We start from the raw sequence: 21,457 nt of genomic DNA, 5'->3' as shown, positions 1-21,457 counted from the left end.
TAAAATTTTTAGTGTTTGTTCCAGCAGCTCATCTCACATAACTTTATGCCATACATTTGCAAGACTGTTAGAGAATTAAAGGTAAGTTGCAAATTTGTTCTTTTAAGGTCAGGAGGAGGCTGCTAATAATACTAGTTTCTATTTTTTTTTTTTTTTTAACATCTTTATTGGAGTATAATTGCTTTACGAATACTAGTTTCTATTGATGAGTTATTTACAGGGTTAACTTTGTTTTCTAATGAACTACTTTGTGGGGTATTACCATTACACCTAGAAGTTATTTACTTCATAACACATGGCTCTCCTAGTAAGGACAGTAAAGACTAGATATATAAGAATTCCATTACAAGATGGAAGAGAAAAATTTCAGAGCCCGAGGTACAATACAGTACAATGTAATGAGGTAAAGAAGTACCAAGGAAAAGGGAACCAAAGATTAGCATCAATAATTTGCAACTTTTGCTTTTAGTCCTTGGCAAAACACTTTGCTTTAAAAATTTCTACCCTTCTTGAAAGGCTTAAGGAAATGTTAAAACAGCCTAGAAACATCACCCCCAAATATATGTATTTTCGGGAAACAGAATTAAAACTATGAAGATCAGTCTGATAGAAAACAGTGGGCTACACAGTATTTACCAAGCACTGTATTTCTCTCCAGCCCACATGTTCCATGAAAGTACAAACAGGAATGTTAGTTTGACTACTGATCCCAATTTCAACTATTAACAATTACCTAAAAATAAGAGAATTAAGCTTTAGGAAACTTGAATTTATAAACTCTTACCAAAATGACCTTTTATTTGCTACATAAATAGTGAGTGGCAATTCATGGCACTTGGTACTTTATCCAGACATGACAGAAGGCTTATGAAATCAGTAAATGCCATTTTGAAAAGGTTCTTCTTTCATAAATTCAAGATAGGCCTGTTCAGCACAATCCAATACTATCCCCTCAGTACTTTATAAATGGAATTTTCTTCTACTTGTATCCATTTCCCGGGGCTGAAAATTAGAAGAAACAACAACAACAAAAGTAAACAATCTGTAACAGTGCTATAAAAAAAGGACCTCTAGGTTTGTCTCTGAGACAGTTTAAGTCTTTAGCTCTAATATAAAAAGTATTGGAAATTACTGCTCCAATATGTGTGTGTATAATAGATATAAAATTTTAGTCATACTTAGGTGAAATATTTCTTATTAGGTTGAAAAATTATGTGTTTTAAAGTATTAAAGTTTTCATTTATAATTTAAAATGATCTCCAAACCTCTATAAAACCTTCTATAAAATAATTTTAACTTTAATGTAACCTCTATAAAACCTTCTATAAAATAATTTTAACTTTAATGTAACTTCTATATAACTTTTATAAAATAATTTTCAAGCATGCTGCAGAATCATTATAACACAGGCTCATAAACAGACTGCTGGCCCACTCCCTAAGTTACTGATTCAGCAGGTCTGTAGCCCAACAGTCTGCCTTCGTACCAGGTTCTTAGGTGATGCTACTGGTCCCACTTTGGGAACCACTGATCTTTAGGGATATTTCAGATGAACCAGAGTTACTCTCTAGACCAGAACACTGTATCAGAGATTGATTATTGCTAGCTCCTGGGAAGAAATTCAGAAGCCTAACTTAAGGTATAAACACCCAAAGCTTAAAGTACGTTGTTTTATTCTCATTCCATCCTTTTAAAATTATCTAAATGGCTTTTCATAGAGTAAGCACATACCTTATGTACCCATTCATATTCTCCATATTTAGAATCAAAGGTTCCTTTCTGAAGAGATCTTAATTTTAAGGTAAAACGTGGTCCAAGTTCCTGAATTCCCACTTTCTTTTCACTCTTGAATATGTATCTTCAAAGATAAAATAGAGTTAAGGAAATTAGTGTGAATGAACCCAAACTGTTATTTCTTTAATATGACAGTTTGAAAGATAATCTCTCATCTACAATACTTGTCAGAATACATTAGAAAACAGGTTTGTGTGTAAAATGTATTTCATCATTGAAGTCCAAGGAGTTTCTCACCTGTGAAATCTGAAGAAGATATAATCCCGTTGATTGTGGAATGTGGCAACCTGCCTTCCAATGAATTGAGGATTATGGGGAAAGAGAGATGCAAACATACGTCCAACAGAATGACCCAGCCGTGTTGTAAAATTGTTTAAAATTATTTCAGGTATGTGTTCTGTGGGGTCCTTGCCTCTTCTCTAGAAAAATGATGAAAAGTCACAATAACGATCTCACTGCAATTTCAGGTTTTCGAATTTACATGACATTGAAACACTTTAGTTATCTTAATGGCTTAATCAAACCCATGAAATAAGATTTATCTAAAATTATTTAATATGCAGTGAATGCACCAAAAGAAAGTTCTACTAAAAAGTGACATGTTTCATAGTAACGAAGGCTATTGCTTGTCTGCCATAACTCAATTATAATCTCACAAGAAAACGGTCAGTACACAAAAGTATCCCTTTAACCAGAAGAGCAAATACCATTATTAAAATCAGTTAGATCTATATAGGTTATAGTATTTACTGATCAAATACTGTGAGAAGACCAATGCCAATCAAGGAATGCATAAAACTTACCTTAATTTCTTTACGCAGACGAACACTGCTCATTTTAAAATGAGCAGTTGGGCCATTTGGCAAGTGACTCAGAATTAATCCATCTGTTCACAAAGCTAAGAACACATTTAGATTACATTCTGTAATCTAAGTTTTAAATTGTTTAAATAACTAGTCCTTTGTATGCCCAAAGCCTCCTAAAATCTGTAGCTAGGTAAATAGGTGGGTGCATGTATTCCTCTGGCTTAACAGATTTTCTTACCATACCCAAAACTCAAGACAGAGAAGTCAACCTAAATCTTTCAGAAAAATAAACTAACCTATAGCAGTCCTACTTTTTCTCTTCACAGTATGGTAAATAGCTATAGGGTATGTTCAGCATTCAACTGAAGTAGGTGAAAAGAGCTAAAATCCACTACTATAATACTCTAAAAGGATGAGATTCTAGCATAATTGTAGCATTGCAAATGGAATATAAGTTTACCTCTATGTTCAGAGGCTTTATAACCCTTAAAAGGCACACTCTCATACATATATATGTATGTCTTACACATTTGTTAAGGTCAGGATATGCAGTTTTGAATATCATCCTACAAGACCAGAGACAAACTCTCTTCTGGAAATCAAGGTTATTAGTGTTCTCAAGAGACATGGTCTTAATTCTTGGGATTACTGTACCACAATTTAAAATCAACCTATTAATTAAACACTTACCCTACCACAAACAGAATTAGGCTAGACACTCTAAACTACACATGAAGTATAAGACAACTACCTACAATCAGCAGGATTAGCAGCCCAAGGGCTTTAAAAGTTTGGAATGCGGCTAAACTACACAACATACCCAAGTCTTTGTAGCACAACTTGATTCTTTCAAATACTTAACCTTAAAAGGAGGTCAGAATTCAACTGTTTTTCTGCACACAATATGAGTTTTATAAAACAGATGTTGCCGTATTTAAAAGCCATCAACATGATGAATTGGGAGACTGGGACTGACATGTATACACTGATGTGTATAAAATGGATGACTAATAAGAACCTGCTGTATAAAAAAATAAAAATTCAAGATTAAAAAAAAAAAGCCATGGACATTCTCCCATTCATCTACTGAAAAACTATGGTGGTTATTATCATCACCCTCCTCCTCCCATCAAATCCTATCTACTGCTTTTACCTTCCTAAATTCCTCACTTCTATAGCTTCCTCTTTACCCCAATTGTTACTGTCTTAATTGAGGTCCTTGAGATTTTCCACCCAGATTAGGAAAACAGTATTTTGCTTGGTTTGACCTCTCTCACCATTTCAAGTACATCTTCTAATATAGAATAAATCAAGTTGGATTCAGGCCTTGGTTCTACAGTTACTAAAGCTATGGGACTCGGCTTTGTCACTGTATCTGTACCATAGCTCCTCGTGTGCTATATGAAAAACTGGATACTGTGAGAGTTTGACAGCTGTAGCTAATTTCAAACTACTCTCACCACAGACTCATCTATAGATTTAAGACATCGTCATAGCAGTCATACTGTGGCTCCAAACTACCTTTCTAACCTGTTGTCTCCCCATATTGCTTCCAAGCTGGTAGACACTGACACAGTCTCTCACACACCACACACATTAATCCTATCGTGATTTTTGCTCATTGTATTTCAAATATCTACAATATTTTACTCATCCATTAAGACCCACTTCAAATGCCACCTCTTTACAGTCAAAATTAAGCTCTAAATAGTCTCGATCTCACTGTTACTTACTACAGCACTTGTCATTTGAGTTACAGTCATGTAAAATGCCTTTCTTCCCAACAAATCTATTAACTAATTTCTGACAGATACTAGTGCCTACTACATAGCAGATTATCAGTAAATGTTTGAATTCTTTCCTTCCCTTCAAGGACTCACCAAAAGTTCAACCTCATGAGGTACAGGCAAAAGTATTTCTGTATCATTTGCACATTGAAAAAATCATAAAATCTTGAGGGGGTAAAGAGAGGTAGAAGTCATTAGTTTCAACCTAAATCAAGGCTTGAATCCTTTCCAGAACATTCCCACTAAATTGTGGTTTGTGTCAAAAGAAACTACAGAATCCAGATGTATCAATTCCTAAGTACCTGCATTGTACAAAAGGCTTTATGTTATTGCTAATCTCTAACCCAAACCATGTAAAATAGGAGTCATACTGATTTTAGCAATGAGGAAGAGTCTGAGAAGGGTCAGGTAGATTCGACCCAAGTTTCAGTGCTACATGGCAGTAGATCACAACTGGGGTGGGGTTACACCTGAGCCCAAACTCTTGACTGGTAATTTCCATTTAGAAATGTATAGAGGCATTTTGTTACGATTGATACAAAGGCTAGGAATGTAAAACAACCTATAAGCTGCCAAAAGCAGAAAGACTTATCCTACCTCAAATTTCCATTTAGAAATAATGAATAGAGGAAGTCTGTCTCTCTCCAGAAAAAGCCTTCATGCTTCCCACTGCACCACAATTAATAAAATGCCTAGTACAGGTCAGGCACTATGCCTCTGAAACATAATACATTTAATGTGATCCTTGTGGGAACCCCAAAGATAGGTATTATTTCCTACATTTAAAATATGAGGAAACTAAGAAACTTGACTAAATTCACAAAAATAGCAAGTAGTGAACTCTGAATTTGATATCACATCTGCCTGACCCAAAGCCACAAGGCTACTGGTAGGATAACAAAGTTCTTTTCTAGAATAAGTCAAAAATGTATACCACTATAAATTTCCACCATATGGCACACAGTAGCCCTTCCTACTGTCAATATATCTTTAGACAGCTGTCATGTTCCCACTTTCTTATTTCCAGGCTAGATATCTTCAATTCTTTCAACTTTTCTCCAAGTGCCATCATTAGGAGTCATGATTTGTTATTTGTGAGCCCACATCAAGTCTCTAGGAATCACCATTTCTATTAGGTGCTTACAAATTATTCTCCCTTTAATTCTACATTTTGGGGGGGGGGATCATGGCAAAGATTAGCCACTGTCCTTCCTCCATTTACCTGTCTCATATCTTCCTTAGAGCAACAGTCTCATTTACAAGTTTCTGCAGATATTCTTTGCCTTATCTTACAATCTCTTATCCAAGATGGACTTCCAGTCCGGCTTACCAACGTGCATTAGTCTGAAGATCATTCTATGTGATCAAGAGATTTGTTTTCCTAGTGTCTTTCACTGATACTCTGACATCAGCTGCATTACTAGATGTTAATCAGAAAAGAAAATGAAACATCTTTGAAATTATAAAAATTAACATCCAGGCAGGATTATACTTATAAAACTTCCAATCATGAGGACTTTTTGAAACTGCTGCATGATTCTGTATCAAAAAATTAAGTCTTGGGTAATTTTCCCTCAGTATCTGTGGGGGACTGGTTCTGGGACCCACCATGGAGGGCAGATCCAAAGATGCTCAAGTCCCTTATATAAATTGGCATAGTAGAGTAAGCCCTCCAACTTTCAATACAGTTGGTCGAATCCACAGATGCAGAACCCGTGGACAGGGAGGGCAGACTGTATATATATATATATATATATATATATATATATATATATATGTTTATATGAATAGGAGTAAGCAGTTTCACATTTGGATTACTTGAGTAGCCTAATTATTTCCTTAAATCAGGTCTGTGTACTGATGGTACCTTAATTACCTGACGGTTAACTTACCCTCTAGGGTGTCCAATATGGTAAACAGAAAAATATTAATACATTTTGGGTAAAAAGACAACACAGTATTATAAAGTAAAGAGAATATAAGCTTTCTAAAGGCAAGAGATGGATAGAATGTTTATTGAATTGATAAATGCTTGCTTCTTAGCAAAGAGTTACTAGCAGGCTTGCTAGTAATGAAATGATGATGGGTTTTTAACTGCCAAAAATAGAGGAACACAGACCTTGCCACCTTATGTTGGGAGGGTAGTTTTAAAAAGGCAACAACTACCTTAAAACAAATCTCTTCTGGAATAGTTAAGTATTCAAGAGATTTTTGTTATTTGTTACAGTAACTCCCGATCCGGCCAAATTATAAAATGACCAACAATATACCACAATACAAAGCTAGTTTTAGTCTTAAAAGTCTCTGAAAAGCAACCTGTACAAGTGGGTAAAGTCTTTAACTTACATTGAAAACAATAAAAGCCATAAAAATTATTTAGATTAAAAAAAACAGCTTGTAAACCATTATTTTTTAAAGTGTTCATTGATTTAAGAAAAAAAATGTTAACCTGGCAGCAGAGAAGTACTGTCCCTATTGTTTAACTCCTTAATTTTGACTCATTCAACTGGCCATCTTTAAAGTTACTGAGTTCACAGGCCGCCAGGAGATGAGTAAGTAAAACAACAGCAATGACAAAAAATCTAGGCATCCTTTATATGATCTCTTACCTCACAACAGGAAGAAACACCTAGGGTTTAGGGAACACATTCACCTCAGATCTGTGATTCATGGTAAAAGGATAGATTATTCTTGGCATCTGATATACTAGTTAATACATAATATGGGCCCAAATACCTACTTTAAAAATGCAATCCTGTGAAACCACCTCTGGCACCATAAAATCTAGTCATATCAAATGACAGTTGCAGATCCCCAACTGCGTCAGCACCTTCACGCCTCTATCTTTCCAAATGGTTATTTCTGCAGTGGGTACTCTTCCTCTTCCTTACCTCATTCACCCATATCCACCTAGATGGGGTTTAAGCACTTTTTTCTATCAAGTACTTCCTCCCTGATATCCCCAGGGCAGATTTTTACCAGAGTTTGCACTGTATCCTGTATTTCTCTCTTAATTGTACTATCCACACTATATTTTTGTTTGTTTACATGTTTCTTTTCTCCTACTAGATTATGAATTCCCTGAAGCTGTCTCTTGTTTAGACAGGAAAACTTCCGTAAAAAAACAAAGGATACTTGGTATTTTACGATCTTCATTAATAACAATCAGGTCTGTGAAATCTCTTGAGATGCACTGTGGAATAATTTTTTTCAGAGCCAGTCCTCTTCTGTAATAAACATGTGAGTTTGGTATAACTGTGGAGAGCTGTTCACAGAGTCGTACTGTTCTCTATAAAACAAAATAACAAAAATCCTCAAAAGTGAAAAAAGAATACAAATCTGTGTAGCACATATATATAAGCAAAGAAGTAATTATTATAAGATAGTGTTATTAAAAGAGAGCAAGGCTAGGGAAAGAGTGAAACCTAAACAATGTTTCATCCATCAAAGGCTGATCAGCCTAAAGCAGTGGTTCTCAACTAGGGACAATTTTGCCATCAAGAGATGTTTGGCAACATCTGGAAGCATTTCTGGTGGTTATGACTGGTGGTAGTATGGGGTTTGGCTGCTACGGATATCTAGTGCATAGAGGCCAGAGATGCTGCTAAACATCCTATAATGAACAGGACAATCTGCACAATAAAAAAATTATCCAGCCTAAAATACTAACAGTGCTGAGGCTGAGAAAGCCTATCCTGAAGAATCATGCTTAGTGAGCCTATATCACATCAGCATTACATTTTATTTAGCTTATTTACAGGCATAATCTAAGGCAATTACTAATAATTTAACTCTTCTGAACAGAGTTCTCTTAAATAATCTAAGTAATGCAAGAAAATTAAGAATTCAAGAGCTATACTAATTGATATGTTTACCCCATGAGGTCTATCTGATGTAGTGATGAGAATCTTGGGAGAAGTTTGTCTGTTGAAGTAAGAAGCAAATTCATCCGTAGCTTCATCATAAGCAACCTGAAAACAGAGAGAGAGATAATTTTACATCAAACATTCTACTGGGCCAGCATTTTAAAAGTAGTTACAGTAGGGATTCTATAACACTGACTACCTAGCTGACTGGTGATTTAAAGAGGGCCCAGGAGGGACTTAGGTTAATGGCAACGTGAAGAGGTTGGGTAATTTTCTATCTGAAGAATACTAATATAAAACTGGAAAAAAAACTGTCAAAAACAATTTCAAGACACACACTGAGATGCATTTATTCTTGAAAAATGGATACATCTGTGGGCAAGAACATCAAGAATCTTGCCTAGAGCTATTCCATTTCCTCTATCAACCTTGTTGGTGAAAACAGTAACTTTACCAACTTCAGGACTGATAGTAGGCGACAACCAGCAATCCTGAATCCAGAGGTGGTGGACCAGATTCAAGGAGGGGCAGGTGTGAAGACGCTAGCTTTGCCAATCCAAGGTTACAGGCCCAGTTCAGGGTAGATGTGGGCCAGCCAAAAATTTAATGAGAGCTCTGGAAGTAAAAATCATAGAGGGACTGGCATAATCTCTCCCAAAATCCCTGACTGACAGCTAAACTACACATGAGAGAGACCTGAGAATCCAGTGCACCTAAAAGGCAAGGGAGACTTGAAAAATGGCTGCAACTCTGAATGCATTCCTCAATCTACACACAGCTCAGCTGGCAGAGGGTATGTATGTCTTAGGGGTTCATGGTGTCGCACCACAACCTCTACCCAAATCACTGGCTGACCATTAATCCACGCAAACACTGGGACAGTCCCTAGGGAGGCATGTTAAAAATAACAAACTGAGTAGTAACATAATGCTACTGTCAGACAGATTCCAGTTTAAGTCCAGACAAGTTACTAAAACAAAAAGAATCAATAACCCTTAAAAAAACAAAAACAATCCAGTTATTGCAATGTTTTCTAAAATGTCCAATTTTCAACCAAAATATTAGATATACAAAGAAACAGAAAAGTATGACTTATAATCAGGAAAAGAGAAGTCAATAAAAACTGACTGAGTGGGCCCAGATGTTGAATTTAGTGAAAATTTCAAAGCAGCTGTAACAGATATATTCAAGGAATTAAGGAAAAATACAGGCTTAATAGCAGATCTAAGATACAGAATAATTAATAAACTTGAAAATAGATTAATAAGTATCCAATCCGAAGAATGGAGAACACAATCATAGCAAAAGGAGCAAAGCTGCAGAAACTTTTAGAACACTCATAACCATTTCAACAGTGTGTGTGAAAAGGAAGTCCCCGAAGGAGAGATGAGGGCAGAAAAAAATTTTCAAAGAAATAAAGGATGAAAAACTCTTAACTTAAGGTCCAAACTCAGAAAACCTTAAGTGGAATAAAAAGAAAGAACAACACCTAAACACATCAGTGTCAAACTGGTAAAAGCCAAAAAATGAAAATTTTGAAAGAAGAAAAAAATAAATCACATACATGGGAACAATGATTATTAATGGCTGCTTTCTCAAGAGAAATAATGAAGGTCAAAATGCAATGGAACAAGTTCAAAGTACCAGAAGAAAAAAAAGTCAACCAAGGATTCTATATCCCACAAAATTCTTTCAAAAATGAAGGCAAAATAAGCACACTTTCAGATAAACAAAAGCTGAGATAATTAGCTATCAGACCTGCTATAAAAACAAAGGCTTAAGAAAGTCCTAGAAGCTGAAAGAGAATGATACCAGATGGTAACTCTGATCCACAAGCAGGAAAGAAGAGCACTGTAAATAGGTAATGATGAAGGTAAACATAAAAGACTCTGTGGGTGTGTTGTGTGTGTATGCTCTTAATTTCTTTAAAAAAAACAGGATGTTTAAAGCAGTAATTACAACACTGGGTTTATAACATAGACAGATGTAATATATAACAACGTGTGCTGACAATAATAGCATGAGTAAGAGTGGAGGGTCATGAAGCTATACTGGTGCAAACTTGCTGTATTTTACCAGAATCGTGTCAGTATTTATTTGAAGTAGATTGTGATAAATCATTCTTCAGAATAGATCTTATTTATGCTAGGACATAAATGCTAGGACATTTCTTTAATTGCAAAGGACTGAAATCAAACAAAATATGTCCCAAACCACAATAAAATTGAATTAGAAATCAACAGCAGAAAGGAATCTGGGAAATCCTCAAATATTTGGAAATTAAACAGGACACTTTTTGAAAATCATAAGCCAAAGAAGAAATCACAAGAGAAATTAGAAAATATCTTGAACAGAACGAAAATGAAAACACAACAAGCATACCAAAATGTATGGGATGTGGCTAAAGCAGTGCTTAGGGGAAAACCAGAGCTTTATATGCTTATACTAGGAAAAAAGTATAAAATCAATAGTCTAAGCTTCCATCTTAGGAAGCTAGAAAAAGAAGAGCAAATGGAAGAGCTTTCATTTGCTCTTCCAGGTAAGCAGAAGGAAAGAAATAACAAGGATCGGGGAAAACTAATGAAATAAAAAAATATAGCAAACAAGAAGAAATCATCTTTCATTAAAAGAGGTACTCAGATTTAAACAATAAGGAAAGAAATGCATCTTAAAACTTGGGGGCTATAGCAAAAGTGAATTTTATCACCTTAGTTCCTCATAATAAAAAAGATGAAAATACGCTAATCAAAAAAATAAAAACAATAAACTCATAGTGTAAAAGAAATAAAGGTATGAGGAGATATAAATGAATTAGAAAACAAAGATTCAATAGAGAAGATTAAAGAAAACAGTAGTTTGAAAAGAAAAACAAAACAGATACACCTCTGGTGAAAAGCCCAAATAAATAAAATTAGGAATGAAAATAGGACATTACTGTAGTCTCACTCATGAACACACATGTACATGTTCTAAACAAAGTATTAAAAAACCAAAACAATATGTTAAGATAAAACATCTTTTTTTTTTAAACATCTTTATTGGAGTATAATTGCTTCACAATGGTGTGTTAGTTTCTGCTTTATAACAAAGTGAACCAGTTATACATATACATATGTCCCCATATCTCTTCCCTCTTGCATCTCCCTCCCTCCCACCCTCCCTATCCCACTCCTCTAGGTGGTCACAAAGCACCGAGCTGATCTCCCTGTGCTATGCGGCTGCTTCCCACTAGCTATCTATTTTATGTTTGGTTGTGTATACATGTCCATGCCACTCTCTCACTTTGTCCCAGCTTACCCTTCCCCCTCCCCGTATCCTCAAGTCCATTCCCTAGTAGGCCTGTGTCATCTTAACTAAATTGTATTTATCCCATGAATACAAGAGGTTTAAGATTAGAAAATCTATTTCGTTACTACATTAGTGCAATAAAGGAGAAAACTGCACATTCATCTCAATATCTGCAGAAAAAGTGCATAAATTATCTTAATATTTGCAGGAAAAGCATCTAACTTTCTACATTCCTTCATTAAAAAAAAATCCAGCAAAAAAAGAATGGAATTTCCATAACTCATAAGGAGAATCTACCATTAATGACACAAACATTAATAATGATACACGAAGTATTCTCTTTAAAATCAGTAACATGGCACAGATGCTAATATTGCTTTTTCTATTTATTTGACATGCTGGAGGTTCTAAGTAAGAACGAAAGAAACTGTTAATGGATTGAAAGTAATTAACAAAAACTTATTTGCAGAAAGGATTAAACATGAAATGAAAACAACATTCAGACAAATTATTAGAAATGAATTTAGGTAAACTACTTGTTAGAAGATCATGATCCAAAAATCAATTGCAGGGACTTCCCTGGGCGCAGTGGTTAAGAATCCGCCTGCCAATGCAGGGGACATAGGTTCGATCCCTGGTCCAGGAAGATCCCGCATGCCGTGGAGCAACTAAACTCGTGCACCACAACTACTGAGCCTGCACTCTGGAGCCTGCAAGCCACAACTACTGAGCCTGCGTGCCACAACTACTGAAGCCTGCAGGCCTAGAACCTGTGCTCCGCAGAAAGAGAAGCCACCGCGATGAGAAGCCTGTGCACCACAACGAAGAGTAGCCTCTGCTTGCAGCAACTAGAGAAAGCCCATGCGCAGCAACTAGAGAAAGCCCATACGCAGCAACGAAGACCCAACGGAGCCAAATATAGATAGATAGATGTTTTAAAAAATGTATTAAAAAAATCAACTGCATTTTTGTAAATCAGCAATTTAAACAGTTTTCAAAGAGATGTGCTTTACACTAATAAGAAAAAATGTAAGATACCCAGGAATAGCTCTAACAAGATTCACGTGTACAACCTGTATTAAGAAAACAATGAAATTCACTGAAATACATTTTCAGTATTTAAATAAGACCTAATTAAGCAATATATATATATATCCTCAAACTGATCTGATTTAGTACAATTTATAATTTTATATGGAAGACCAAAGGTCCAGGAAGAGAACACTCCTGAACAGAGGGATTTGAGGATGGTAATGGGGAGGGGCATCTTGCCCTAACAGGTATCAAAACTTATCATGAAGCTAAATAATTAAGAAAGTAAAGAACTGATCCAGCAACAAACTACCAAAAAAACAGCCCAGAAAAAGACTAAGCATATACGGATACCTAATATATGACACAGCATTACAATTTACTATGGGAAAAGGTTGTACTGCTCCAAAAATGGTGCTGGGAAAACTGGTTACATATGAGGGGGAAGGAGGGAGCAGTGGAAGACAGAAGCTGGTTTCCTTTCTCACACCAAACAGAGAAATTCATTCCTGATAATTAAGTACATAAATATGAAAAGTAGCTCTCCAGTTCTTTTAGAGAAAAAAATATGATATCATATGATTACAGGATAGAGACAGATTTCTTAAACATGACAAAACAGCATTCACCACAAAAACAAAAAAAATTAAACCCAACTATATTAAGGACTTTTGTTCATCAGAAGACACCAAAGAAGAAAGTAAAAAGAGAATCCACAAATTGGAAGATACTTGTAATACATGTAAAGGATTAGTAGAAATTAGAGAAATTCTACAAATCAGTAAAATACACTACAGGATAGAAAATAGGGCAAAAGACATGAGCTGGCACATCTCTACCAAAACCACAGTACATGCACAAAAAGATGCTCAACCACGTTAGGAATCAGGGAAGAGCAAACTCAAGCCACAATGAGATAGCCCTTTATCACTAACCTGAATATACCAAGCAATGGTCAGAATGTGGATGACCAGGAATATTGCTCTTACACCATGGGAGTGCAAAATGATACAACCACTACTTTGGAAAACATTTTGGCACTTTCATGTAAAGTTGAACATTTATACACCCCATGACCTAACAAATTCTCCCCTATGTAAATATTTAGGGAAACTTTTACATTACATGTTTTTGATCCCCAATTTATCTCCAGCCAAGGCCTGTTCCATACCTTGTCAATGATAATTCCATCATTCTATCCTTCTAATTGCTCAGGCTAAAAACCTCAATGCCATCTTTGAATCCTCTTTCTCTAACACCTCATATCAAGAAATTCTTAGTGGCTCTAATATCAAAATACACCAAGGCCAAAAACTCAAACCTCAGAATCAGACTGATTCTCAACATTCACTGTAACCACTGTGGTCCCAATCATCATCATCATCACCACCACCACCATCATTATCATCATCTCTTTCCTGGATTAGCTTCCGAACTAGTCTGTTTACCTCTCTGACTGCTATCTCAGTAAAGCAACCAATTACTTAAAAAAATTAAATACAATCACATCATTCCCCTGTTCAAAATCATCCAATGGCTCCTCATTTCACTAAGTATAAAAGCCAAAGTCCTCACAATGGCCAGCAATGTCACTGATCTGGCCTCTTCCCTTCCCCGTATTTTCCTGGCACCTCTTCTACCACCCTCCCTCTTGCTCACTTAATTTCAGCATACTGGCTTCCTTACTGATTCTCAAAAATAAACTAAGCATGTTCCTGCCTTAGAGCTTTTGCGCTGGCCATGTCCCCTTATCCTGGATTATCTTCTGCCCAAAGATGGCTGATTTCTTCACATCCTTCAAGTCTTTGCTAAAAGGTCATCTCCTCAATGAAGCCCACCCTAACCATTGTATAAAAATTGCAACCCTAACCAACAGAAAAATGGGCAAGAGACATGAACAAACAATTGATTAGAAAGAAAGGAAGAAAACGTGAAACGATGTCCAACCTCATTCATAACAAAAGAACAGCAAATTAAAACTACATGGAAATATAATTTCTCACCTATCAGACTGGAAAAAATTATTTGTAATTGCAAAATCTTGAGTGAGAGTTTAAAGAGTAACATATATTTATTTATATAATCTCAAAGTATCTCCCTCCCAAAATATTTATTAAATTCAAAGGGGAAAATAGTACTTATAGTGGAGAAACCTGACAGACACCACTTTAATCATGTGATGAAAGTTAATATAACCAGTAATGGGAAAATCAACAATATGTGACTCCTGCTAAGAGCACTGAAAAGAACATAACGTCACAACTGTGGTACTCCTGTCAAAAGTACATAAGCTGAATATAATCATGAGCAAACACCAAACTCACATTAAGTGGCATTCTACAAGTATACCTGGTCTGTACTCTTCAAAAATGTCAATGTCATTAAAAGCAAATTCTGCGGAACTGTTCCAAACTAAAGGAGGTTAGAGTCATTGTAATGGGATGAAATGCAAGAACTGGGATTTTTCTTTTATGAAAAATGACATCATTGTGACATCTGAGTAAGCTGTACAGATCAGATAATAATGTATATCAATGTTAATTATCTAATTATGGAAACTGTACACTGTGCTTATTAAAAAAAGTTTATAGGTAAAACACACTAAGCATGTATGAGTAAAGGGGCTTATATCTGCCACTTACTCTCAAGCATTTCAGAGAGAACATAAATGAAAATGAAGTGTGATACAATTTAACATTTAGGAAATCCAGGTGAAGTGTATACATGAATTCTTACTTTTCTATTAAGTCTGAAATTATGTCGCAATAAATAAAATGCAGGCACACACACACACAGATACTCTCTCTCATGCACCCCCCCTTTTTGTAAAATTGCAAACACGCTCTACACCAAGTTGTCCTGAATCTCCTTTACCCTATTTAATTTTAGTAACCTACCATCTGCTAACCTATGGTAATTTATTTTATTATGTTCATTGTTTGTCTCTCTTCCTAGAAAGTAAGCTCTGGGTGGGCAGAAATTTTGTGTGTATATGTGTATTTTGTGCACTGATGAATCCCATGTCCCTAAAACAGATCTCCATACATAGCAGGCAATCAAGAAGCATTTGCTGGAAAACTGACTGACAAACTGAATGAATGAATGGCTATACCAGGAAATATGTGAAAGAATGTTGGTAACAGCATTGTTTGAAAGCAAATAAATATAACAAAAACAAGTTTCCCGTACACAAATCAAAGAATACATATATATACAAAGTTTTAAAACCTTGATTCTCTCACTGTACTGTTGCAAACTATTTAAAGGGAAAATGTGAAAAGTGGAAGGTTATCTTGAAACCAAGAGTTTTATGAGGACACAAAAATACCATCAAATGTTATCCTTAGGTGTCAAAATGTATAACAAATACTACAAAAATCTATAGTATGAGGAATGCTTTTCAAATGACATTAAAAAACACTGGAACTATTATAGAGATTAAATGACAAATAAGTTTACCTAGGCATAAAATACAATATCTTTCTAGAAAATAAATAATTACTCCCTTTTTCTACAGCATTGTTGGGAAACTCAATTATGAAATAATCTACAATAAATAATGATAATATGCCAACATTACAGTTGAATCAGTCCATTACACATCTTCACCAGTTAGTACTTTAATTTAAACATTGACATACGAATAGACAATTTATCAAGTGTGGTCATCCAAATTCATTTAAGACTTCTAACATTACCTCTTCATCATTAGGGTCTACTGTGGTTTCATCATACACTCGCTGGTTGTCAATGGTCTTCGGTATAGGCTTTGGTGGAGCCTAAATAAAAGAAAAAGGGTTAAGTCTTAGGAGCATTTTACATTAATAATTTTGCATTATGATTGGGGAAGAATAACAGAAATCTGCAAATAATACAAAAACTCAATCTGTTCCTCATTTCAACCCACTGCTACATCAATCCTAATAACAATATTGAGTAAGAGGCTTTTTAATTCTCTGAGCAGACACATGCACATACTGGAAGAACTGCTGACACTAAATAAAATGGCTTAAGACCAGGCAGAAGTAGCAGAGAGAAGAAACTGGAATCAAAATAATTATTCATGAAGAAGAAAAATATCAAATGGGAAAAAATTACAAAGGTACATATATATATAGCTTTGTTTCAATACTTTCAGAAAGCTATTCAGAAATATATAAGAAAAGCTATAAATCTGTTTCCATCTACTGAACTAGTAATTCTAGTTTGGGGGATTTACGGTAAGGAATGAAAAGGGGGAGCAATTTATACAAAGAAATATGTATTATCACTATGGTTAGTGGAAATGAACAGTAAATAGGGCAGATGTCCAACAACAGGATAATGACTACAGCATTTCCAGCATAATGGAATACCATGAGAATCAGTAATCATGCACAATATTGTTTGCTTAGACCAAAATATTGTGTAAATGAAATTTTAAGGAGCAAGAACACAGAACTGTAACCATATACTGACTAAAACTAATCCAAAATATATGTACACTAACAGAGATGAATATGAACTGACAAACTAGGATTTTTTTATTATTCTATGAAATGAATATTAAATTTGAAGCAATTTTTTTAAAAGAGGCAGGTCTAGGAAGTCATCTTTCAATCCAAAAACAAGAAAGGTGATATTTTCAAATGGTGATCAGCATATTAATTTGCTATAACTGACTGATTATTGAGAGTTTAAAAAAGACTAACATTGCTTGATAGGATTTCGCAGGTCAAAACAGTCTAACATTGGCAACTTCCTGTGATTTAACCTAATACTATAAATAGAATTCATGAAGAAGAAGCGTTTAGTTTGTGTGTATATATATATACATATATATAGTCTATTATTTTTCACTTTCTCAGAAATGCTTATCATTTCTTGGTCCCTCATCTTAAGAGATGGGAGGGGGGAAAAGTCGAACATTTTTTAAATTTTGCAAGTATAAATTGTAACCTTGAACTAACTATAAATAAAATGAAACTAAAATGAAAATAACTTAGCTGTGCAATAATGCAGAAGTATTTAGTAGTTCTTTTAAAATTTTTCAATAGAAAGATTTCACTTTTTGTTAATATCACAAAAATAGCCAAATCCTTTCTTGATGCATTATCTCTTCTCTCTTCTTTGCCATAATCCACTCAGGTATCTCACCTTCCTCCCACTCCCCATTCTCACTCTTCACAGGTTCCTAACCTCAGAGTCAGCTCTCATTCTTACACGCCCCAACCCTACAACAGAAGAGGCTGTGCCCAGCCATTCCCCAGCCTTGCATAACAAAGTGCATCAAGTCAGAAGAGCTCCAGTTACAGGCCTAAAACGGGGATCTTCCCCATTCCCAGTCAGGGAGATGTGTCTCTGCCTCTCAAACACATAAAGTTAAGTAAAGTAAGCAAGTTGAAGTAGACACACCATTTTGAAATTTTGAAAACATGCAAAACACCACTACTGGGTTTACTGTTTAGGGACACAAACATAGTAAAGGTAATAAAGGAAGTGCATGGGAACAATAAAGAGCAATTTCATGAGCGCTTATCTTTTTTTTTTTTTGGCCATGCTACATGTCAAGAGGGATCTAAGTTTGAAACCGGTGCCCCCTGCAGTGGAAGCGCGGTGTCTTAACCCTCTTAACCACTGGACCACCAGGGAAGTCCCAATGAGTGTTTCTTTGGAGGGGAAAGCAATCAGAAAAAAGTACACAAGAACTTGAACACTATCTACTAATGCATAATTTCTTATGCTGAGTAAAGGATAGAAAGGGGTATGCTGCCTTATTTTTATATCATTTTATATATCCAAAATATTTCATAATAAATTTTAAAAGAAAATGATTCAATGTAAGTATCAGGGAGCACTCCTTAATACCAGACAGAAAGCAGAGGACTAAAAGTTTCATTTACCTTATCACCAAGAGCCTCTCTCTCTTTTTTAAGTTTTTTCTTAGCTGCCAACTTTTCCTAAAGGATTTGAAAAAGAAAAGAACAATATTGAGAAACCACCAGTTATATCACAAACACATACTGAAGTTATAAATTACTAATGCTATGAATATTTAAACTGAGCAATCTTATAACTGTATTAAAAGAAACATCCTGACTTAGATTTTCGTAGCTGTATTGTAAACCAAATGAGCTAGCCAATCAATAAGATTTCTCAAAGATTCTGCTCCTTCAAAACACTAATCTAAATTGACAAGTTTAAATGTTTAAAATTTCACTAGCTTTATCTTTTACTATAAAACCTCAAATTAAGTGAAAGTGCAAAATGTACATCTAAACAAGTTAAATAGTTTTTGTTGTTTTGTTTTGCATTCCTTTGCAAGTTGCATCCTAAAGAAAACCGTGGCTATGCTGGTTGCTTGTCTTGAAAAGTACTAAAAATAAACGGTAATGAGAGAGGAGTTTTCAGGTTGTTTCCAATAAAACCATCACTAGTTACTCAAATATTTTATAAACACAACATGCTTTTAAAATGATCAAAAACCGGCAAGATGTACCGTAAATCTGTAACTTCTGTCGACTTCTGAACAGAATGCTTGACACACAATATAAAATAGGGTTTTTTTTTTTCCCCCAGCGCCTGTTGACCCTCAATCCATCAGATCTCGGATTAGAAATTACAGTCCCAATAAGTCTTCTAGGACACCCTTCCCCCATACGTGCACACCAGAATGGGTTAGATGCCCCTTCTACATCCCCTCCATCCCCCAACTTCCACCCCAGGGGAGCGAAAGGGACATCGCGCACGCGCTCTGGCGCCTCCGCGCCTCATACCTTCCGCTGCTGCTGTTTCCACCGCGTGAACATTAAGTGTCGCCGCTGTTTGTTCTTAATCTCCGAAACGCTGAAGCCTGGAGGAAAGGCAGCCGCCTTCGAGGGTTGGACCCCACTTTCCGTCGTCCCATCCTCAGCGACTGCAGCCTCCTGAGGTTCTTCAGTAGCAGCTTTGCGTTTCAAGCCTTTGTTTCCGCTGCCGCCGCTCTTTTCCCCGGCCTTCGCCATGGTATTTTTGCTCCTTGTGGTCTGTACGGAAACGGAAGTAGCTTTCTCCTCCGACCCCCGTCTTTAAGCTATTACTTCCGGGGTCGGAAAGTTCTTAAAGGAAAATGTATAGTTTTGTGAGATCTAGCGGTTTAAGAAGGTGCTGAAATTTAGGCTTAAGGAGAGTTTAGGGAGCTTGCCCAGCCGTGTGAACAACGAAATGATGAGTTGGTGGAATCCGTTATTGAGCGTTTTCCGTGTGCCGACCCCCTAAAACCTAAGAACAAAACAATCTTTGAAGTATAGAGAGTTTACATTCTACTAGAGACAAAAATGAGCTCCCAAATAATTAGTGTGGTAAGCTATTAATATTAAGTAGTGCACGGTGTGGAAAGAATAGAACAGTATAAAAGAAGATGAGGGGATAGAGGGGCAGATTACAACTCTTAAATAGGATTCTCAGAGTGGGCTTCATTATTGAGCAGAGATTTGAAGGAGGTAATGGGGCATACTATGCAGTTAACTGGGGGAAGATCTGATAATCTGAGAAAAGCTGTCCAGGCAAAGGAAACTTACAGCTCCAAGGCTCCTAGTCAGTAGCAAGCCTAGCTTGTTCAGGAAACACTGTGGAAGCCAGGAGTCAAATGAGAAAGGAGGAGAGTAAGTGCTGGCGGGAGTGGGGTGGGGGTTAGGGTGCCAGATTGTGTAGGGTTTTGTAAGGACTTTGGCTTTTATGTGACGTGAAGATTTCTTGGAGGATTTTGAGAAAAGGAATGGCGTGACCTGACACATTTTAAAAGCATCACTCAGACTCTTCTCTTGAGAAAGGACTGTAGGGGAGGGAAAGTGACAGGAGGGGCGAAATGAATGTCATGAACCAGGGTGGTTCTAGTGGAGGTGGTAAGAAGTGATCAGATTCTTCCTACGATTGAATAAAAGGCATGAGAGAAAGAGAAGAATCTTGGATGACTCCAAGATTTTTTAACCGAGTGACTGGAAGGATGGAGTTACCATCAATTGACATGGGAGAGACTTCATGTGGAGCAAGTTTGAAGGGTAAGATCAAGACTTCAGTAACGGAATGTTAAGCTTGAGATGCTTACTCGTCATCATGTTGTCAGGTAGTCAGTTGGGATGTGTGATTCTGCAGCAGGAGAGAGAGCTGTGGGCTAGAGAGCAGAACTAGGGAGTCATCAGCAAACGGATAGTATTTCAAACCATTATAATGAGTGTAGATAAAGAACTGAAAAATAGAAGAGGATGAAGGACTGAATCCTGGAGCAGTCCCATATGAAGAGCTGTAGAGAAAAGGAGGACCTAGTAAAGGAAAATGAGAAGGGAAAAACAAGAGAGTAGAGTGTCATGGAAGCCAAGTGAAGAAAGTGTTTCCCCAGTGGTTAAATTTTGCTGTATTTCTCATTTTAATTTTTTATGAAAATGCCCTCCAAACAGAATTCCTTTTGGTTTAGAGTCAGCACTTGATTTTCCAGAAATTGTCTTAATTTAAAGTTATATATTTCAATATTGACATTGGGTGTTTTGATAATCCAACATTTTGGTGTCTATACTGCGTTTTTCACCTTTTTAAGTTCTTTTAAACAGGACATTAAAAACATCAAAACTGTCTTTTAGAATAAGAGTCCCACCAAAACTTACTACCAAGCCACAACTGCAAAATTGTGATTAGAAGACAAACCTATCATGTTTAGATCCAAAACTGGATTTGAATTGTACAATACAATAGAAAGGAACAAATAGTGTTGAGCTAAAAAATCACTGACATACAGGTTTGGCTGCAATAATTTATAAAATATTATGCAGTTTATTTAAAGAGGAAAAATCAGATCAAAAGCAAGGAGTTGGAGGAGGAGGAGGAGGAGGAGGAGGAGAAGGGGCAGCAGAAGGAGACAAACCAACCTTTA

The 21,457-nt window shown here is 36.0% G+C and overlaps 1 protein-coding gene across 1 annotated transcript; it reads right to left on the bottom strand.

The window, feature by feature from the left end:
- Positions 1 to 629: 629 nt before the first annotated feature.
- RPF1 (ribosome production factor 1 homolog) lies at positions 630 to 19,620 on the bottom strand. The gene is made up of 9 exons (XM_027114180.1): positions 19,329 to 19,620; positions 18,456 to 18,512; positions 16,272 to 16,352; positions 8,263 to 8,358; positions 7,523 to 7,676; positions 2,598 to 2,680; positions 2,032 to 2,213; positions 1,732 to 1,858; positions 630 to 1,002 (listed from the first exon to the last, which is right to left on the bottom strand). Exons 1-9 carry the CDS (start codon positions 19,554 to 19,556, stop codon positions 961 to 963), a joined length of 1,050 nt encoding a protein of 349 aa, XP_026969981.1. The 5' UTR covers positions 19,557 to 19,620; the 3' UTR covers positions 630 to 960.
- Between the last annotated feature and the right edge of the window lie 1,837 nt (positions 19,621 to 21,457).

This window comes from Aethalodelphis obliquidens, unplaced genomic scaffold (assembly GCF_003676395.1).
Source record: "Aethalodelphis obliquidens isolate GAN/ISIS:26980383/991018 unplaced genomic scaffold, ASM367639v1 scaffold13, whole genome shotgun sequence".
In the NCBI taxonomy this organism is placed as follows: Eukaryota; Metazoa; Chordata; class Mammalia; order Artiodactyla; family Delphinidae; genus Aethalodelphis; species Aethalodelphis obliquidens.
Note: the sequence above shows the minus strand (reverse complement) of the source record. Positions and strands in the feature narration are given on the sequence as shown.